This window comes from Scyliorhinus torazame, chromosome 9 (genome assembly GCF_047496885.1).
Source record: "Scyliorhinus torazame isolate Kashiwa2021f chromosome 9, sScyTor2.1, whole genome shotgun sequence".
Taxonomy (NCBI): domain Eukaryota; kingdom Metazoa; phylum Chordata; class Chondrichthyes; order Carcharhiniformes; family Scyliorhinidae; genus Scyliorhinus; species Scyliorhinus torazame.
The window spans coordinates 59,471,300-59,492,579 of NC_092715.1; the positions used below are offsets into that span (position 1 = coordinate 59,471,300).

General features: G+C 47.5%; 1 protein-coding gene across 1 annotated transcript in view; it reads right to left on the reverse strand.

Moving 5' to 3' along the window:
• The window catches only part of LOC140429232 (thrombospondin-4-like), a 162,999-nt gene extending 146,587 nt beyond the window's left edge, over positions 1-16,412 (reverse strand). The window contains exons 1-2 of the mRNA XM_072515983.1: positions 16,153-16,412; positions 12,327-12,533 (exon numbers count right to left, since the gene is read on the reverse strand). Coding sequence (XP_072372084.1) covers positions 12,327-12,533; positions 16,153-16,231 — 286 coding nt within the window. The 5' untranslated portion in view covers positions 16,232-16,412. The remainder of the gene's footprint in view (positions 1-12,326; positions 12,534-16,152) is intronic.
• Between the last annotated feature and the right edge of the window lie 4,868 nt (positions 16,413-21,280).

Here is a 21,280-nt window from a genome sequence, read left to right on the forward strand (position 1 = left end):
CAAAACAGCCCTGGCAGAGAGTACATATTGATTTTGTGGGACCAATTGACGAAAATATGTTTCTTCTCCTGATGGCCGCACATCCCATGTGGCCTGAAATAATGATAATGAAGACGATAACTACTTGGGGTGGCACAGTGGCACAGTGGTTAGCACTGCTGCCTCACGGTGCTGAGGACCTGGGCTTGATCCTAGCCCCGGATCACTGTCCGTGTGGAGTTTGCACATTCTCCCCGTGTCTGCATGGGTCTTGCCCCCACAACCCAAAGATGTGCCTGGTAGGTGGATTGGCCATGCTAAACTGCCCCTTAATTAGGAAAAAAATAATTGGGTGCTCTAAATTTATTTTTTAAATGAATTTGTGGACTACTTTCAAAACAATGGCATACAGCAAATAAAAACTGTGCCTTATCATGCTTCCACCAATGGGTTGACGGCACAGTAATTGATGACTACCATTAAAGCATCAAGAGATGAATGACTGTTAGTTAAACGAGTAAATACATTTTCATATCATACAGAAACACCACCCATGCAACAACCCAAAACCCGCTGGCAATATAGTTTTTAAAAAGCAAATTGAGAACCAAATTTGATTTTGTCTTACCACCTGACACTTCTACCATTGTAGAATCACAACAAAATCAAGTTACTCACCGTGAACAAACATCAAAATCACGGGGGTGAATTCTCCGCCGGCGGGGTTCTCAGTTCCACTGGCAGCACCCCCCCCCCCTTCTGGCAGCGCGGGGTGGCTACAATGGGAAATTTCATTGGCCGGTGGCGGGAACGGAGAATCCCGCTGCCAGTACCGGTACACCACCGAGGAACACGTGGAAGGCGGAGAATTCACCCCAAGGAGTATTGATCAAGGAGAAAGAGTTTTAGTGAGAAACTACTCATCATGTGATACGTGGGCACCTGCTGCAATACTCGCAAAGATCTTTCTTAAGAGGTGCAAACTGATGAGGAGAGAGTTTGGACGAGACCAATCAAATTCTTGCTTCAAAAAGATCATTTGGCGAGTCGGTACCTGAAAGGCCAACACCTGACTGTCCGGGTTTGGAAATCCCTGAACATCTAGTCATGACTGAGTCAAATTCAGATTCCATACCAGTTGAACCAACAGCATAGACGTCATCAGTGATTTTTATTTTAATAAATTTAGAGTACCCAATTATTTTTTTTCAATTAAGGGGCAATTTAGCGTGGCCAATCCACTTAAACTGCACATCTTTGGGTTGTGGGGGCTAGACCGATGTAGACACGGGGAGAATGTGCAAACTCCACACAGACAGTGACCCGGGGCCGGGATCGAACCCGGGTCCTCAGCGCCTTAGGCAGCAGTGCGAACCACTTTGCCACCATGCCACCCTGGCATCAACAGAGATATCCTCAGTGGATATCCCCTTGTCCCTGCGGAACCAACTCTGCAGCCTCTGTGGATCCTAAAAGATGTCAGGTATCTGAGAGCAGCTGTAAAAATGTGCTCCCACACCCTGGGAATCGTCCGCAGACTTGCTGAACATTCAGCAAGTGTAGACTTATAGAGCTTTACTGCACAAAACGAGGCTCTCTGGCCCATCGTGACTACGCAGGCCATCAAACTTCTGTCTATTCTTATCTTTGCGGTTGATGTAGTTGATTGCTTGTTGCCATGGAGATCTGAGCGCCACGTGGGTCCAGTCAATGACACCCTGCACCTAGGGACAACCAGAGATCTGCACAAATTCCAGTGCTCTTGCTTCCTGGCTTGCCTGATCCTGATCGAAATGCACAAAGTTATGTGCCTTTGCAAAGATGGTGTCTGGGATGTCCTGGATGCACTGGTGTGTGGATGCTTGCAAAATCCTGCAGATATCACCTGTGCAACCCTGGAAAGAGCCAATGGCAGAAAAATTGAGTGGTGTGGCCACTTTCACGGCCACTGGCAGTGGATGCCCTCCAAGTCCCCGTGGCACCAAATCCTGCAGAAGGTGGCGTATATGACCAACCTGTTCCCTGGATATGTGCAGTCATCGTCAACATAGGTTCCCATGTAATTTACAGAACGACATACACTATCTGTAGACCCTGTCTAGGTGATGTCTTGTTGTGGTTCGCTGTGGCTTTTCAGCGGCATGAACAGGAGTCCCATCAAGCCCTTCCTCTTGAGGGTGATGCTCCTAGCTCTGCCCAGCCAGACGTCTCCGTCACTCTCTTCTCCTTCATCTCTGCTCTCTGTAAGCCTTGTGGCATACAGTCAGGTCACCCGGCTCCATGCTCCTGATGTACTCCTTCTGCAGAATGAAAGAGAGAGACTCGTGGGTTAACATTGGTCCTCTAGGAACCGCTCAGGGTTACATCAGCAACTCCGGCTTAAGACCACTTAATCCATGACGGTGAGGGCTGGCAGCCACTTGGATGGCCAGAGTTTAGTGTGCTGCATGGCTGTCTGAAACCCCACCTACTTTCACACAACTCAGCCTGAACAATTGGCGGCGGCTTCACCCATTGGACTGCATGCTGTGCTCTCAGCTCAGGCATTCTCCTAGCTAGCAAGGCTGTTAGCTTGAATCATGGGGGGAGACAGGTCCAAGCCTGAATGAAGACATTCCAAGGGCTCTGTGCACCTCCACCAGTTACTGCTCCAGAACCAGTTTTCACAAGGTGATTGTATCACTTGCCCAGTCATCCAGGTGTTCTGCAGCCCCCTGAAATGCTCATTAATTTTCAGTCTGTGCCAGAGGGATGAGAAGTTCACGAGCATTTGGTGGCACTTACATGCCTCTGCATTGCTTGAATGGGCTGATAAGCTAAGAGGCCAGGCTCCAAGCATGTCAGTGGAGCTGCATCTGAATTGTGTCAGCTGCGAAAGAATGCTCACTTTATGCAAAATGTCCCTAATGTGTGGCTGCTCCCCCCCCCCTGCATGTGCTTGTGCACTACCATCAGACTGTGCTGCCTTCCACCCCCCTCCCCCCACTTGCAGTACAGCTCTTGCCCCAGCACCGTTCTCTCAGCCTGCTGGGAAAAAGCAACTTGCCTGTGCGGTGCCTCTTCCTTGAAGTCGAACGGACGGCCCTCACGCGCACTGCGCGATGTTAGTGTGCACCCACCTCGGATTTTCCCTTCAAAGGTCACCTCACCAGGTGCACATCTTATGAATGCTGCTGTGAATCATGTTGGTCTGAGGTCTTGCCGACGTGGGGGGGGGGGGGGGGTGATTTCAACGGACAGGCATGCTGACGAGATGCAAATGAATTAAAATTACATTCTCGATGTTGGACGATGGGAAAGGCGGCCTGCCATAGACTAACTGGAGAGACTAACTGGTTTCAGAGCATGAAACCGATTTGGAGCTTTCCCGCTGCCAATCATATCCGCCACTAACAGGAGTGGAAAATTCCACCCTAGGTATTATTGACATCTGCGTTAAATTTTTAAAGGATTTTTATTGGAATTTTAACACAATATCAAAATTTACATAACACATAAATTTAAAAAACAGAACAAGAACACCAAGCACATCAACAACATGTATATCACAGGTTGTCCCCGCATCTGTGACCATAGTTTTCGTAATCAGGTTTCCTTATTTACAATGGTGCACATAGTTACAAAGGGAACCTTGTACTTACATTCAAAGGTTACTAATGCAGGACTTCCTACCACCAAATTCTTCTTTTTAAAAAATAAATCTTTTTATTGGCATTTCCCATATTTATAAGCAGTTGTATATATACACATCACATTTTTCTCGCCCGCGCTAATTTCCTTTATTATACAGAGGTTTAGTCTGCCCTTCGTTTAATTGACCCTATGTGCATTTTGTTGCCCTCTGGATCGGTCTATGGTTCCTTCCCCTTCCCCATTGCACCCCCACCTCCCCCCCCCCCCCCCCACACCCCTCCCCACCCCGTCTTCGGCCGTGCTTTTTTATTTTCCAGACAGAGTGGAGAAAAAAAGGGGGAGTAGCCCCCCCCCCCCACCCCTCATCTCTCGTGGTTTACCCACCTTCCTTCCGCCACCCCCCCCCGGGTTGCGCGGTCTTTTGGTACCTCATCTATCTTGGTGTTTTTAAAAAAATTCTTATTAGGTTACTCCTCGAACAGATTTTGGGACAGCCCGACATACTGCCCCCAAGTATCCAGGAAGCCTTCCTCTGACCCTCGGGTGGTGTACTTAATCTTCTCCAGGTGGAGAAATTCCGAAAGGTCAGCGAGCCAGTCTACAGCTTTGGGTGGTGCTGCCAATCGCCAGCCGAGCAGGATTCTCCGGCGTGCAATTAGCGAAAGCGAGGGCGCTGGCCCCCTTCCCCATGTGTAACTCTAGCTGCTCCGATACCCTGAAGATTGCCACTATTGGGCATGGCTTCACCCTCACCCCCACAACCCTGGACATTGCCTCGGAGAAGGCTGCCCAGAACCCAGCAAGCTTCGGGCAAGCCCAAAACATGTGGGTGTGGTTGGCCGGCCCCTCTGGCACCGCTCACATTTGTCCTCCTCCTCCGGGAAGAACCTGCTCATTCGGGTTCTGGTCAGGTGCGTTCTGTGCACCACTTTGAGCTGCATTAGGCTTAGCCTTGTGCAGGAGGAGGTGGAGTTCACCCTGCTCAGTGCTTCGCTCCAGAGTCCCCATCCTACCTCTGTCCCCAGTTCATCCTCCATTTTTGTCTGGTCTTGTCCAGTGGAGTCCAGGCTCTGTCCAGTAGTTGTCCATATATTTTCCCACATAGCCCCCCTTTCTCGTTGCTTGTGCCTATCAGGTCCTCTAGTAATGTGGTTTCTGGGGCCCAGGGGTACCCTACTGTCTCTTTGCAGAGGAAGTGTTTTATTTGGAGGTGTCTCATTTCCTGTCCTTTTGCTAGCCTCCACTTCCTGGTCAGTTCGTCTAGTGTCGCCAGTCTGTGCCCTACGTAGAAGTCCCCGACCGTCAATGTGCCCCCGTCCCGCCTCCATCTTTTGAAGGTGGTATCCAGCATGGCTGGGGGGAATCTGTGATTGCCGCAGATGGGGGCCATGGGGGACATTTTGGCTATCCCGAAGTGTTGTCTCAGCTGGGTCCACGTTCTCAGCGTGGCCGCTACCACTGGGCTCATTGTGTATCTTCTTGAGGAGGATGGGAGTGCTGCTGTGGCCAGGGCCCGGAGGGTCGTTCCTTTACAGGATGCCTCCTCCATCTGTGTCGGGTTCTTGTACCCATCCCCTCACTCTTTCTGCCGTTGCTGCCCAGTGGTAGTGTTGTAGGTTTAGTAAGGCCAACCCCCCTGTGATTTGCCTTCTTTGCAGTGTCTGTTTGGGAATTCTCGGGTTTTTACACCCCCCCCCCCCCCCCCCCCCCCACACACACACACAAACACCATGTTTACTCCGTCTACGTTTTGGAAAAAGGCCTTGGAGATGAAGATCGGAATGGATCTAAACAGGAAGAGGAATCTTGGCAGTACGTTCATCTTGATCGTCTGCACTCTCCCTGCCAGGGAGAGTGGGAGTGAGCCCCACCTTTGAAGGTCCCTTCTTACTTTCTCCACCAGGCTGGTCAGGTTCCACTTGTGGATCTGTGTCCAATCTCTGGCTATCTGGATTCCCAGGTTGCAGAATCTGTTCTGGGCTGTTTTGAACGGGAGCCCCTCCAGCTCTCTCCCTCCCCCATTTGGGCTCACTGGGAATGCCTCACTTTTGCCCAGGTTAAGTTTGTAGCCCAAGAAGGTTCCAAACTCTTTCAGTATTTGTAGTATTGCCTTCAGTCCCTCCTGTGGCTTTGAGACATAGAGGAGCAGGTCATCTGCATAGAGTGAGACTCTGTGCTCTCTGTCTCCTCTCCGGATTCCCTTCCAGCTTTTCGCGTCCCGCAGGGCTATCGCCAGGGGTTCGATGGCTAGCGCGAACAAGAGTGGGGACAGGGGGCAGCCCTGTCTTGTTCCTCTCTGCAGCTGGAAGTATTTAGAGCTGGTGGTGTTAGTTCGGGCGCTCGCTTTAGGAGCGTTGTACAAGAGCCTCACCCAGGTCTTTATCTTTTTTAGGTATCAGTGAAATTGTGGCCTGAGCTAGCGTGGGGGGCAGGGTGCCCCTTGTCAGTGATTCCGCGAACATGTCCCTTAGGTGTGGGGTCAGGACTGGTGCAAATTCTTTGTAGAAGTCCGTCGGGAACCCGTCGGGTCCCGGTGCCTTCCCCGCCTGCATGGAGCTAATGCTCTCCATGATTTCTCCCAGGTCTATTGGTGCTTCCAGCTCCCCCGACTGACAACTGGTAGTTCCAGTCCGTCTAGGAACTGTTTCATCCCCGCGTCCCCGTTGGTGTACAGTCCTCGGTAGAAGGTTTCAAATGCCCGATTGACCTCCTTTGGTTCCGTTACCAGTCTGCCTCTGCTATCCTTTACCTGCGCTATTCCCCTTGTGGCTGCCTGCTTTCTCAGCTGAAGTCTAGGTCATTAATACAGACCAAGAAAAGCAGTGGTCCTAGCATTGATCTAGGAGGAATATCTTCCTCCAGTCCACAACCATACACCACCATGATGCGGTGATGCCGGTTTGGGGTGGGCACGGTAAGAAGACTTACAACACCAGGTTAAAGTCCAACAGGTTTGCTTGGAATCACTAGCTTTTGGAGTGCAACGGCTTCATCAGGTGAATCATCATTCATCTAAGGAAGGAGCTGTGCTCCGAACGCTAGTGATTCCAAACAAACTTGTTGGACTTTAACCTGGTGTTGTAAGACTTCTTACAGTATACACGACTACATTCTGTTTCCTGAGTCTCAACCAACTTTATATCTGTGCTGCCACTGTCCCTTTTATTCCATGGGCTTCAGCTTCGCTGACAAAAGGCTGTTACGGGGCATTTTATCAAATCCCCTTTGAAAGTCCATGTGCACCACATCAACTACATGACCCTCATCAACTCTCTCTGTTGCTTCAACAAAAAACTAATGTTAGAATTAATGTTTCTAAAATCTTCCTCACCATTGAGGTTAAACTGAATTGTCTAGAATTGCCAGGCTGATCATTACATTCTTTTTTGAATGTCTGCCACTCTCCCATCCTCTGACACCACCCCTGCATTCTCCACATTCACTATGACTTGGGCAGCATTTCCTGCCTTGGTAAAGACAGACGTAAAGTACTCATTTAATATCACTGCCATCCTCCTGTCTCCATGCAAAAATCCCCATTTTGGTCCCTAATCACTCCTCCTTTTGCTACCCCTTTTAAAATGTACATGCCTATACAAGACTATTGGATTCACATAGGGCAGAATTTTACAGTCCCTCCCCCTGCTGACCACATCAATCCTTACTCAACACAGCTGAAAGGTGGAAGCCACAAAATGCACAAATTGATCAATGCTTTATAACTTCTGAAAACATGCCTGTATGAATAATTGCTGAATTGAAATCCAAACTTACCTCTTGTGAGAATGATGATAAAGATGGTCAATATTGCGATGTAATATCTCCAGGAATTGGCAAGTCTAAGTCATCAGATAATTCACCCATATCTTTGGATGAGGATGAATGTACAGTTTGTGTACTGTTCAATACTAAACTTGTAAACGTAAAATGACAAACTGTCTTTTTTATCTAGCTTTGTCCACTTGCCTCACCTTCGGCAGCACGGTGGCACAGTGGTTAGCACTGCTGCCTCACAGCGCCAGGGACCCGGATTCAATTCTGGCCTTGGGTCACTGTCTGTGTGGAGTTTGTATGTTCTCCCCTGTCTGTGTGGGTTTCCTCCCATTGTCCAAAGATGTACATGGTAGGTGGATTGGCCATGCTAAATTGCCCCTTAGTGTCCAGGAATGTGTCCACCTCAATCTATACGTTTGCGGATGATATGACTGTGGTGCGACGAATCAGACTACAGGCGGGAGATAAATCGCTTGGTTGCATGGTGTACCGAAAACAACCTCTCTCTAAATGTTGGAAAGACCAAGGAACTGATCATCGACTTCAGGAAGCGTAGCACGACACACGCTCCCGTCTGCATCAATGGCTCCGAAGTGGAGATGGTCGATAGTACATAGAAAATACAGCACAGAACAGGCCCTTCGGCCCACGATGTTGTGCCGAACCTTTGTCCTAGATTAATCATAGATTATCATTGAATTTACAGTGCAGAAGGAGGCCATTCAGCCCTTTGAGTCTGCACCAGCTCTTGGAAAGAGCACCCTACCCAAACTCAACACCTTCACCCAACACCAAATTCCACCGGGAACCCATATGGCCCCGGTGCCTTCCCCGCCTGCATACTCCCCAGCCCCTTAGTCAGCTCCTCCAGCCCTGCCGGTGCCCCAAGCCCCGCCACCTGCTAAAGAAATTGATCTTGATTTTAATGAAGTATCTCAAACAGCAGACATTTGCACAATCAATCCCATGTTTTTATCAGCTTCAATTCAAGCTCTGCAAAAATTGGGCTCACCTTTTAAATATGAAGCCGTGATGCTGGATTTCAAACAACACTCACTCTATTCATCTTCTGTCCATGCCCCCTGCACATCTTTGGGTTGTGAGGGCGAAACCCACGCAAACAGGGGAAGAATGTGCAAACTCCACACGGGCAGTGACCCAGAGCCGGGATCGAACCTGGGACCTCAGCACCGTGAGGCAGCAATGCTCACCCACTGCGCCACCGTGCTGCCCTCCCCCTTCACAAACTCAATAACTCTTCCTCCCCGTGGATCCCCAACTCCTTTGCAAACTCCCACTCCCTCCAAAATGCAACCCGACCCTCACACCCTACCTTCAAGTCTGTAACTCTGGCTAACCATCTCACACACACTCCTCACACAGCTTCCCCCACTCCTCAGACTTTCCGATTCTCACAATCTCACTCACCTTGCTCACCTGGGGTCTTCAAGGCAGCCTCCTGTCTCACTTGTCGCCTTCTCATGGCTTAAGGTTTGATTCAGGACCTTGTGCCTCACTGATGCTGGCCTGCCTGGTTGAGTCACAAACCTGCTCGCCTCGTCTGCTCTGTATGATGGCTGACCTCACTGCATGGTGGCTTTCGGGACCTCGAGCTTGCCGTTGCTGGCCTACCCTGGGTCTAGTCACCCGCTCGCCTTGCCTGCTACTCCCCTCGCAGCTGACCTCACCTTGTGGTGGCTTTCAGCAACTCGTGCCTCACTGTTGCTGTCTTGTTCTGAGCCGAGTTGCAAATCTGCTTGTCTTTCACCAAAGCGGTATAACCTCAGCAACCTCTGCCACTCCCCTCCTCACCAAGTTGCTTCTCTTTGTTCCTCGCACACACACATGGCTCAAGTTAACATAGACATAGAATTTACAGTGCAGAAGGAGGCCATTTGGCCCATCGAGACTGCACCGGCTCTTGGAAAGAGCCACCCTACCCAAGGTCACACCTCCACCCGATCCCCATAACCCAGTGACACCACCCAACACTAAGGGCAATTTTGGACACTAAGGGCAATTTATCATGGCCAATCCACCTAACCTGCACATCTTTGGACTGTGGGAGGAAACCGGAGCACCCGGAGGAACCCACGCACACACGGGGAGAACGTGCAGACTCCGCACAGACAGTGACCCAAGCTGGAATCGAACCTGGGACCCTGGAGCTGTGAAGCAATTGTGCTATCCACAATGCTACCGTGCTGCCCCCTTTTTTTAATAATGATATATTACCCAGGGACCACTGTAAATAATGATATACTATCCAGGCACCACTGTAAATTAAGTGCTTGTACAGTTCGGACCAGTGTTTTCCTGCTCTTTCAGACTCACCAATCAGAGTCTGATTTCTTGCATTGCTGCTGACCAGCACACGCAGAGTAATAAGACTCTGATTGGATGCCCAGTGCACTGGCCGGTGCAGGACCCCCCCATTGGTCAGGGCCCTTTGCCTAGACACGGTGGGCCGGATTCTTCGTTTCTGCGACAAACTGTTTGACACCAATGGAGAATCCGTGGACTTCTATGACAGAAAAATCGACACCACATCGGCCCTGATTCCGCTACCGGTGAGGGGCTAGCACCAGCACTGCGTGGAACACCATTGAATCCCATGAAAAACAGTACATGATTCGCCGGGTCCGTGATGGGCGAGATGCAGGGCTGGCAAAGCTGCAGCTACGCTTAAACAAAACACTCCCCACACACAAACTGATCGAGGCCGAAAAGATGGGACAGGTTGTGCTGGAGTGCCCATACAGCTGTTGGGTCAGCTGGGTCCAGAGGGCATCCAGGGGGGGTGCCCCGAGGGGGTCACTTATACACCCAGGGCACCAGTTTCAAAGCCGACCGTCAGCGTCATGGTCGCTGCATGGCTGCCTTGCCGGCTGCGGTAATGGTGTTGCGTACCGACGGTCCACCCCAACCCTACAGCCTACCTCCTGGCCCACCCCCCACTACTCCCCCTGGCATTGGCAGAAGCCTCCCAATCAACGGCACGACTGTCAGCGAAGTATGGCAGTGCTGGACACTGTCCATATCTCCTTGCTCTCTCTCAGCAGCCACCACTCCAGGATCACGATGTTTGAGAGCACACATGGACCGCTCCGTCGGGAGCTCAGCCCATCGGAGGCGGAAAATCGCGGGGTAGGCCCACTAATGATATGCAAACGGTGTTTAAACTATGCGCGACGTACGTCATATTGACGCTGTTTACGAGGAAATGCAACATCGCGGTTCGCCGTCAAACCAGCGCCTGCCACGATTTCGGCTTCGGGAGCTATTCCCCGTCTCGATCGTACGCCCCGATTTCACCGTCGGCTAACAGAGAATCCCACCCGGTGTGCTTCATTGTAAATCCACCTCTGACTATGATCATTGTCTCCTAATGTCTCCCTATTGACATTTGACCCAATCTCATTCCCCGCAGCTGTTTTCTCAGGGGGCCAGAAGCATATCAACAGACTTTTGTTACTCAGTTATATTGCATCACTGAATGCGAGTACCAAAGCATTTCTAAATGTGCATTTATAGTGTTGTTAGTGTTTGTGTGAAGCAGATACTCTTTACATCTTTACCCTCGCATTTGACCCAGTGGACCTCTGGCCACATATCTGCTCCATCATCAACATCATCTATCGTCACTGTTGTATTACCATGTGTGATATATATATTACTCTTTCAATGTAGCCGAGTTGTTGAATGATAGCCGTAATCTTCCAGTGATGATAAAGTAATTTATTGAGTGATATAAAATAATCTTGTGTGTTCTTTTTACTAAATACTAAACTAGTAAAACAAATAAGCAACCTGTAGAATATTAACTATTAAATAAGCTGATACAAAACTCTGATAACTTATAACTTCTTCTCTCCAGCTTTCTCACTTCTGTTCTCTCTGCAATCCTGGCACACTCCTGTAGGGAAAGAGCAGGAAAACATTATATAAGGTCCTGATAGTGTGGCCATCTAGTGTTCATTTGCCTGTACCTGCTTGACATTGTCTGATCATGTATTATTACATACAGAGATCGCTGAATTCACCTCCCTAAAATCAATTGATTCCACTGCACACCTCATTGCAGCTTTGTCTCAAACATGGGACACAAGGGCAGAATTCCAGTTGCGAGGTGAGAGTGACGGCCCTTAATATTGAGGCAATGTTCCACACGTATGGCCTCAAGAAAACTTAGTGAAGCAGCTAATCATCTCAGAGGCAGTACATCATTGCTAGAATTAATATCTGCAGCATCCTGTTCGAACTATCTTCATCATAAGATCAGAAATAGAGTTATTCACTACTGATTACAGTGCTCCATTTGCAATTCCTCAGATTTGTTGGCTGGTTAGTGTCAAGTAACATTCACATCACATTCACATCACACAGGCAGTGGTCATTTCGACAAGAAATAACGCAACTGCAGCCCCTTGACATTCAATGGTTTTACCATCAGCAATTCCCACATTATCATCATTCAATAAATGTTGACCAGAAACTCACTTGGGCCAATTGCATAAATACCATAGCTACGCGAGCCAAACAAAAGCTGAGTTTTCTGCCGCAAGTGACCCAACTCCTGACTCCCCCAAGCCTTTCCAGCATCTACAAGGCACATGTCAGGAATGTGAATAAAAGTACTATTGAAGTGTGGTGTAGTCAGTCATAATGTAAGAAATGCATCTGCCAATTTCCATACAGCAAGATCCCAAAATATCAATGGATAATCTGTTTTTGTGATGTTGATTGAGGGATAAATATTGGCCAGGACACCATGGGATAACTCCCTTGCTCTGGTTTGAAACAGTGCCACGGGATCTTTTGTCTACACCTCAGAGGGTGCACAGGGCCTCAGCTTAACGTCTCATCCAAAAACTGGAGTGTCAGTCCAGATTTACGTGTTCAAATCCTGAGGTGGGACTTGAACCCCTACGCCTTCTTACCTTTATTCAATCGACCCAACACTGAAAGTTCAAAGTACTTAATATTGCTTCTGGTGGAGTAAAGTCCAAAGATGGCAGCGAGGGACTTTGGTTGCAGTTTAAACGTTGATACAATGTAGAATTCATTCACTGCTGGAGTGTCTGTGAGGGCTTGTTGTAGCAGGTCCACGTAACCTCTGTGCTCGGACAAAGAAAGAAGGTCAAGAACTGCAAAACAATGGAAAAGAGAAAGCTTTTTAGGCACAGAATGTGACAACGTTTCTGCTGAAACAGTGGGAGGCGCAAGTACCAACAAGAAAAGGCATTATAAAGGGACGAGGTAGCTGTCAAAGAGGATTAAGCTTCCTAGTTTCCAACATAATATAATAAAGATTATTAGGAACATACAATTAATAGAAACATAAGAGAGTTGTAAAGCTCATTTACCTACTTGTCCATTCCTCTCACAATAATAGGAAGTACATGTAAGATATACATATAAGGAAAAGGAGCTGAAAAGGCAGAAGAATTAGGGGATATGCAAAGGCCAAGGTTGGGGTTGCTGAAGCGGCTGAGTGATGTACAAGTAATGATGTATTGGACTGGTGAGTATGGTTGCATAGAAGAGGTTGGGTTAAGAGAAATGGAGATCGAGTGAGTGGATATGGACTGAAGATGGTCGTAGAGATAGGCTGGAGCAAGTCCAGAAAGCGGTTAATAGCTAGGAATGAGGGTTTCAAATTCAATCTCTCGCAGAACAGGAAGCCATTCTATGTTAAAGATGGTAGGAGTGATGGGCGAGCATGAACTGGTACAGGACGGTATATATGGAATGTAAAGTCGTGGTTTATTTTAAGTCTCGAGAAGGTGGGGGATAGGATGCCAACAAGTATTACTGAAATCAAATTTAAAAGTGACCAAAGCTTCAATGGGGCAGTGGAGGTAACAGAGGGTGTAGGATTATGTAATTTTGTGCAGTAAGCTGCCCTAATATGGATTTTATTTTTACTTTTTTCAATTCCTGGAAGTTCATCAAACTGTCTCCCTATTTCTCCAAACCACCAGCTAATCAGATTTACTCTTGCCTTTCACTCTATTCACCTTTGGTTGATTTCCATGACTTCAAAGCTTTTCACTGTCAGACAGGATTCACTTTCCCAGTTTTTAACATAATATAATAAAAATTACGAGGATTGTACAACTAAATGCCAAATTAAGCTGAATATACTGGAACTTTGTTTGAAATGTTATTGTGTAGGTGACTCGCTTTCTGATGGACCACTGAAAGGCTATCTTCCCCTTGCACATCAACACTTTGCTTCTACTTTAGTTTCCCCCAGTTCAGGAAAACAGGCAGATTTATGTTCACTCAGAATTTACGTGAGCCTCATTCATTTTGTTGTCTCCATTATCAAGATTTAAATGTACGACTTATGACTTTTAAAATAAATTATTTAAAAGCAGCAAGACCTGGACAACATTCAGGCTTGGGCTGATAAGTGGAAAGTTATATTTGAGCCACACAAGTGCCAGGCAGCAACAAGAGAGAAACTAACCATTTCTCCTTGACATTCAATTACATTACCATTGCTAAATCCCCCATCAGCAATATTTTGGGTGTTATCATCGACTAGCCATAGTGTGGGTACAAGAGCTGGTCAGAGGCTGGGAATTCTGCTCCTCAAAGCCTGTCGACCATCTATAAGGCACAAGTCAAGAGTGTGATGGAATACCCTCCACTTGCATGGATGAGTGCAGCTCCAACGACATTCAAGAAGCTTGACACCATCCAGGACTAAACAGCCCACTTGACCAGCATCCCATCTACTACCTTCAATGCCCACTCCATCCACTACCAACGCACAATGGCAGCAGTGTGTACCATCTACAAGATGCACTGCAGCAACTCACAAAAGCATCTTCGACAGAGCTTCCAAACCCACATCCTTCGCCACCTAGGAGGACAAGGGCAGCAGATGTACCAAAGTCCACCAGCAAGTTCCCCGCCAAGCCACACACCATCCTGACTTGAAAATATATCACCGTTCTTTCACTGCCGCTGGGTCAAAATCCAGGAACTCCTCCCTAACAGTATTATGGTTGTATCTACACCAAATGGACTGCAGCAGTTCAAGAAGGTGGCTTACCGCCAACTTCTCAAGGGCAATTAGGGATGGCCAACAACTAAGGAAATCCAATGTGAAACTTGCTAGGCCTTCTTTACATCATCAACATTCAAGAACCCTGGCCATTCCTTCTAGTCCTTTGATCCTCACCCTCTTGGAGATCCAACCATTACATTCATCTTCTGCAAACATTTGTCATTCCAAATTCTAACTACCCCAGATGTGACCATATTGTTTCGATGCTTTCACCACAATGTGGCCCATATACAGTAACAACTACTGAGAAACAAATGGGCACAGTAAAATGTGATAGAAATATTGATTCTTTCTGATAAAAAACATCAAGAGATTAATGGTCAAGGACAATGCAAAGGATTCAGAATATCCCACATCGGATATTCCATAATACCAGTTTTCCTGGTCCTTCCGAAAGGACTTTCAACCCTCTTTCAATCTGAGGACTGCCCATTTGTTAATGTAATAATCTATAACTCAGGTCGCCATTAATCTTCATTAAAAAAACATATTAAAGAGAACTGCTGAGAAAATAGTGCCAGAAGAGTATCATAATAAAGCTAGAATGATTTACAGTCCAATGGAATATTTTCTTCCCTCTCTGCTACTAGATTTTAGAGGATCTTTAACATTCTATTCTGGCAGAACATTTCTCATTTAGTCATAAAATGTTTGGTTATTTTCAAATAGTAGGAGTAATTGTGCTTGGGAATCATTTTACCAGTCAAATGGTTGGAGCGGCTGTCCTGCGTCGTGGATTGAGCCTAATCTCATTCTAAGATGTTTTAAATTACTTTTCGATTGGGGGGGGGGGGGGGGGGGGGATGGGACACAGTGGCAAACGAAGACCTGCTCCTATTGTGCTCCTAACTTGGCATTTAACACGCTCTGACTTCACTATAGTCTGGATGTACGGTCCCAAATGCATTCTAGAATTGCTGTATCTCAAAGCATAGCCACAGCAATCAAAACTAATGAATGTAACAGACTAACATTAAACAGATGACTATCTAATGAGGAGAGTAGCAGATGGCTGTGTTTATGGCTCACAACATAATAATTTTGTACTTTTTATCATCAGCGGGCAAACCATCTAATTTAAACTGCCCTATATACTTGAGTGCATTTAAATGGGTGCCTCGCCATTGTAAACCCCGCAGCCAGACAGACCCTGTCTACTCACAGCTGAGATTTCTCCCCCCCCCCCCAGGTCACAGGATTGTTAGGGCGCAGAAGGAGGCCATTTGGCCCATCGGATCTGCACCGGCTCTCCAAACGAGTGGCCAATCCCTGCCCACGTACCCCCTCCCCTGCACATTGTTTCAATTGAACAGGACGGTAACTTTTAAAACCACACGCCAATTTGGAAGATTTTCAATAGTTTGTTTCAAAATTAAAGTTGTCCCTCCCACCATGCATCCTCAGATGCCGGATTCATCTTCAACATGTAAACCCTTGGAGTTAATGGGTCTGGATGAAAATCTTACCCCAATCGCGCGCCGGACACTTCATTATTTTTCTTTAACTCTTCCCCTTGGTGATTAATGCAAAATTCCTTTCAAAACAAGGATCGTTAACGACGGGCATCGAATTGTGTTATTTTACATGTTATGTCATTAGTGGAAGAATCTCCCGCTCAATGATGCAGCATCATTCGCGCGGAAATCAAAAACAATCACAAGTCCTCCAGTCCCTCAGATACTCACTCTCTGGCTCCGAGTCGGCGGAAAACCCTGAGGCTGCCTGCAGAAGTGGGAAAAGCAGTATTAGACCGCTCCACTGCATCTCTTCAGGGGTCTGGGAGCCGGTACTTTCCAAGACGCCGTGAGCTCCTGTTGCAGTAGTAATGTCAGAGGTAGGAGTTCGCGGGTGGAAGTTATAGGAGGGCGGCTGGAGGAATGATTAATGCCGACACCGGGGCATTCTGACATGCCCCCTGGCCAGCTGTGGTGTGATGGAGAGCTCCTGACTGACTTTTCCTTTTTAACTGCAGCACCCAACCCCCTCACACTGAGAAAGTGTGACGACTGAAAAAAAAGTTGCTCCATATGTGTGAGGATTTGCCTCGCTTCTGGGGATAATTCCTCATTATGAACAGGAGCTTACAACAGGCTGGTGTGAGTTTGAAAGTACAGTGGAAACCCGTTTGGGTTCATTCGGCATGAGGCTGACCATTCTGCAGTTGAGGCGAAGGAGAGCAAAGTAAAGTCGACGTTGACCCCCAAGATCTAATTGCACAAGACAAGCGATTAAAAATCAATTTAAAAAGTGATTAGATACACGGCTCTGGCTGGATAGCTTGAAACTGTATCACAAGTTGATAGTTCGTTAAAGTGGCATACACAAAATCAAGCCACATTGTGTGCTTTGCACTGCTGAAGACCAATCTTCACCCTTTTCTTTTCATGATAAACTGAAAGGAAAGGGAAAGTTGCATTTGTATAGTGCCTTTCACAGCATCAAGACATCTCAAAGTGCTTAGGAACATAGGATCAGGAGTAGGCCATTCCACCCATTGAACCTGCACTGCTATTCAATGAGACCATGGCTTCTCAACACCGTAGCATAGTGGTTAGCACAATGGCTTCACAGCACCAGGTTCCCAGGTTCGATTCCTGGGTTGGGTCACTGTCTGTGCGGAGTTTGCACGTTCTCCCCGTGTCTACGTGGGTTTCCTTCGGGTGCTCCGGTTTCCTCCCACAGTCCAAAGATGTGCAGGGGTAGGTGGATTGGCTATGCTAAATTGCCCTTAGTGTCCAAAAAAGGCAAGGTGGGGTTACGGGGATAGGGTGGAAGTGTGGGGATAGGGTGGAGATGTGGGCTTATGCAGGGTGCTCTTCCAAGGGCCAGTGCAGACTCAATTTCCCGAATGGCCTCCTTCTGCGTGGGTTTCCTCCGGGTGCTCCAATTTCTTCCCACAATCCAAAGACGTGCAGGTTAGGTGGATTGGCCATGATAAATTGCCCTTAGTGACCAAAAAGGTTAGGAGGGGTTATTGGGTTACGGGCTAGGGTGGAAGTGAGGGTCTAAGTGGGTCAGTGCAGACTCGATGGACCAAATGGCTCCTTCTGCACTGTATGTTCTATGTTCTATGTGCACTGCAAACTCTGTGATTATCATCTACCTCAATGCCACTTTTCTGCGCTATCTCCATATCCTTTGATGCCATTAGTCTCCAGAAATCTATCAATTTCTGATTTGAATGTGTTCAATGATTGAGCTTCCACAGCCCTCTGGGGTAGAGAATTTCAAGATTCGCACCCTCTGAATGGAGAAATTCCTCCCTATCTCAGTTTTAAATGACCTTCCCCTTATTCTGAGACTGTGTCCGCTGGTTTTGCAATCATCATCCAGGGGAAACATCTTCTCCACATGAACTTGTCATGCCCTGTAAGAATTTTATACGTTTCAATGAGGTCAGCCCTCATTCTTCAAAACACTAGAAAATGCAGACTTAGTCTCCTCAATCTCTCCTCACAAAACAATCCTGACATCCCAGGGATTAATCTGGTGAATCTCCATTGCACTCCCATTATGGCAGCATATCCTTCCTTAGATAAGGGGAACAAACCTGTGGACATACTCTAGGTGAGATCTCACCAAGGCGCTGTATAACTGCAGCAAGAATTTGCCTCCCTTATTTCTTGTAGAACCTGCATGCTAGCTTTTAGTAACACCCAGCACACCCAACAAGGACACTCAAGTCCCTTTGGATATCCACAGTTCCCAAACTTTCACCATTGAAGAAATATTCTGCCTTTCTGGATTTTCTATCAAAGTGAAAAACTTCACACTTATTCACATTATATTCCATCTGCCATGCTCTAGCCCATTCCATTGCCTGTCCAAGTCCTCTAGACGCCCCCTTGCATTCCACTCACAATTTACATTCCCACGTAGTTTGGTGTCATCAGCAAATTTGGAAATATTACAATTGGTCCCCACTTCCAAATAATTTATACCGATTGTCAACAACTGTGGCCCCAGCACTGATCATTGCAGTGTCCCACTAGTAACATCCTGCCATCCTGAGAATGACCCATTTATTCCCACTCCCTGGGCTGGATTCTCCATTTGGAAGACTAAGTCCCCACGCCGGCATGAAAACAGTGGTGTTTTACGGCAGGAAAGTTGGCGCAAAACGGCCATTTTCCTGTACTCCTGTCACTGTCCGTGTGGAGTTTGCACATTCATAGAATCATAAGTGCAGATGGAGGCCATTCAGCCCATCGAGTCTGCACCGGCTCTTGGAAAGAGCACCCTACTCAAGCCCACACCACCCTATCCCCATAACCCAGTAACCCCACTCAACCAACACTAAGGGCAATTTTGGACACTAAGGGCAATTTATCATGGCCAATCCACCTAACCTGCACATCTTTGGACTGTGGGAGGAAACCAGAGCACCCGGAGGAAACCCACGCACACACAGGGAGAACGTGCAGACTCCGCACAGACAGTGACCCAGCCGGGAATCGAACTTGGGACCCTGGAACTGTGAAGCAATTGTGCTAACCACTATGCTGCCGTGCATGTCTGCATGGTTCTCAGCCCCACAACCCAAAACAGATGTGCAGGGTAGGTGAATTGGCCATGCAAAATTACCCCTTAATTGGAAAAAAAGAACTGGGTACTCTAAATGTTTTTTAAAATTCTATCCCCACATGTAATGGGCCCACATTTGTCCCAATTAATCTTTTCCTTTTCACATATCTAAAACAGCTTTTACAGTCCATCTTCATGTTCCTCCCTGGTTTGCACTCACGTTCTCTTTCCCCTTTCTTTATTCGTTTCTTGGTCTTCCTTTGCTGGGTTCTAAATTGCTCCCAATCCTCAGGCTTATCTCTTTTTCCAGCATCCTTATAAACCACTTCCTTTTCTAATGCAATCTTTAACTTCTTTTGTTAACTGCAGTGTATTTATCTTACCCTTTGGGTGTTTGTGTCTTAGGAGGAATGTATATCTGTTGCAGACTATGTTATATTTATCTAAATACCAGCCATTGCCAGTCTACCACCAAACCTTTTTGTGTATTTTCCCAATCCACCATAGCCAACTTGCCCCTCATTACTTCATAATTTCCTTTCTCCAGATTTATCACCCTAGTTTCAGAATGAACTATATCGCATTCAAACCTAATGCAAAATTCTATCATATTATGGTCACATTTTATTTTAGTCATTTTTATTTTTTATTTATTTAAAAAAAAACGTATTTTATTACAAACTTGTACCAAAGCAGGTTACAGCAAGTAGACATCCCGGGAAACATACTTCCCAACAATCAACTATACAGTCTGTACAGATTTTTCTCCTTTTTCACCCCCCCCCCCCCTCCCCATCACCCACCCCCCTACCCCCCTGCAACAAATAGCTCCTCAAACATGGTCACAAACATCCCCCACCTTTTCTGAAACACCCCCGCTGAGCCCCTTAACTCATACTTTATCTTCTCTAACCGAAGGAAGTCGTACAGGTCACCCAACCATGCGGCTACCCCCAGTGGCGATGCCGACCGCCACTCCATTAAAATTTGTCGCCGTGCAATCAGAGAGGTGAAGGCCACGACATCGGCCTTTCTCCTCTCCATGAGCTCCGGCTTCTCTGAAATCCCAAATATCGCCAGCAAAGGGTCCGGGTCCAACTCCTCCTCCACTATCTTGGCTAAGACCGCAAACACTCTCGCACAGAATCTTCCCAATTTTTCGCAACCCCAAAACATGTGCGTGTGATTTGCTGAAACCCACCCACACGTCTCACACTCATAGATTATCATAGAATTTACAGTGCAGAAGGATGCCATTTGCTACCCCCTGAAAGAACCCACTGCCCGAGTCATATGCACCCTGTATCACGTTCATCCTTGCACAAGAGGGGGTCCCGTTTAACCTACGCAGTGCCTCACACCATACTCCCCAATTGATCTCCATTCCCAACTCCTCTTCCCATTTCTCCTTGATCTTCACCAACCGCTCACCTCCCTGCTCCCCCAGCCACTTATATATATCCCCAATCCTTCCCTCCCCTTCTGGAAGCAGCGGTCGCTCCAACAGGGCGTTTCCCAGCAACTTAAGGAGCCCCTTCCAGACATTTCGTGCAAAGTCCCTAACCTGCAGATACCTGAACTCACTACCCCTCGGCAGCTCTACCCTCTCCCTGAGCTCCTCCAGACTGGCGAACCCTTCCTCCAAATACAAATCCCTCGCCTTGACCTGCCCTACTTCCCTCCACCTCCTGTATACACTATCCATTCCCCCGGCTCAAACCCATGATTCTCGCACAGTGGCGTTAGCACCGACATCCCTTCCACCTGTAGCCATCTGGGATGGCCACTTCCAGAATACAAAATGGACACTCACAAAGAATGTAAGGAAATGTGGACAATGCTAGACAACAAGGAGGCACAGTGCCTGAATGTATATTTGGGAAGCAGTTACCAGACGGAATCAAAACTCTGGGTTGATTAGCATATTGATGGTCCATCTCCGAGGAACAAAGGACTAACACTCAGGTAGTTGATACTGTTACAGACATCCCGGCGCCAGAAAGACACAAACAAAGCAAGGCCAACGGCCACCTAAGACACGCCCAGCCATCAGGGCACCCACCCCTTTTATTGGTTAAGATCGATAACAATGATCGAGGAGCGGCCCAATGAATTGGGACCAAGTTTAAGGCCCGCCTCAAAGCGTATGAAGCCCCTCCAAGTATAAGAAGGAACCCCTACGAGAGATTCGCTCTCTTGGACTTGGCTCTCAGGCGGAGAGACCCATCCACCAGTATCACCAGAAGCAAGTAAGTTCAAGGTCAACGCTCGCTACCAGACGGACGACCT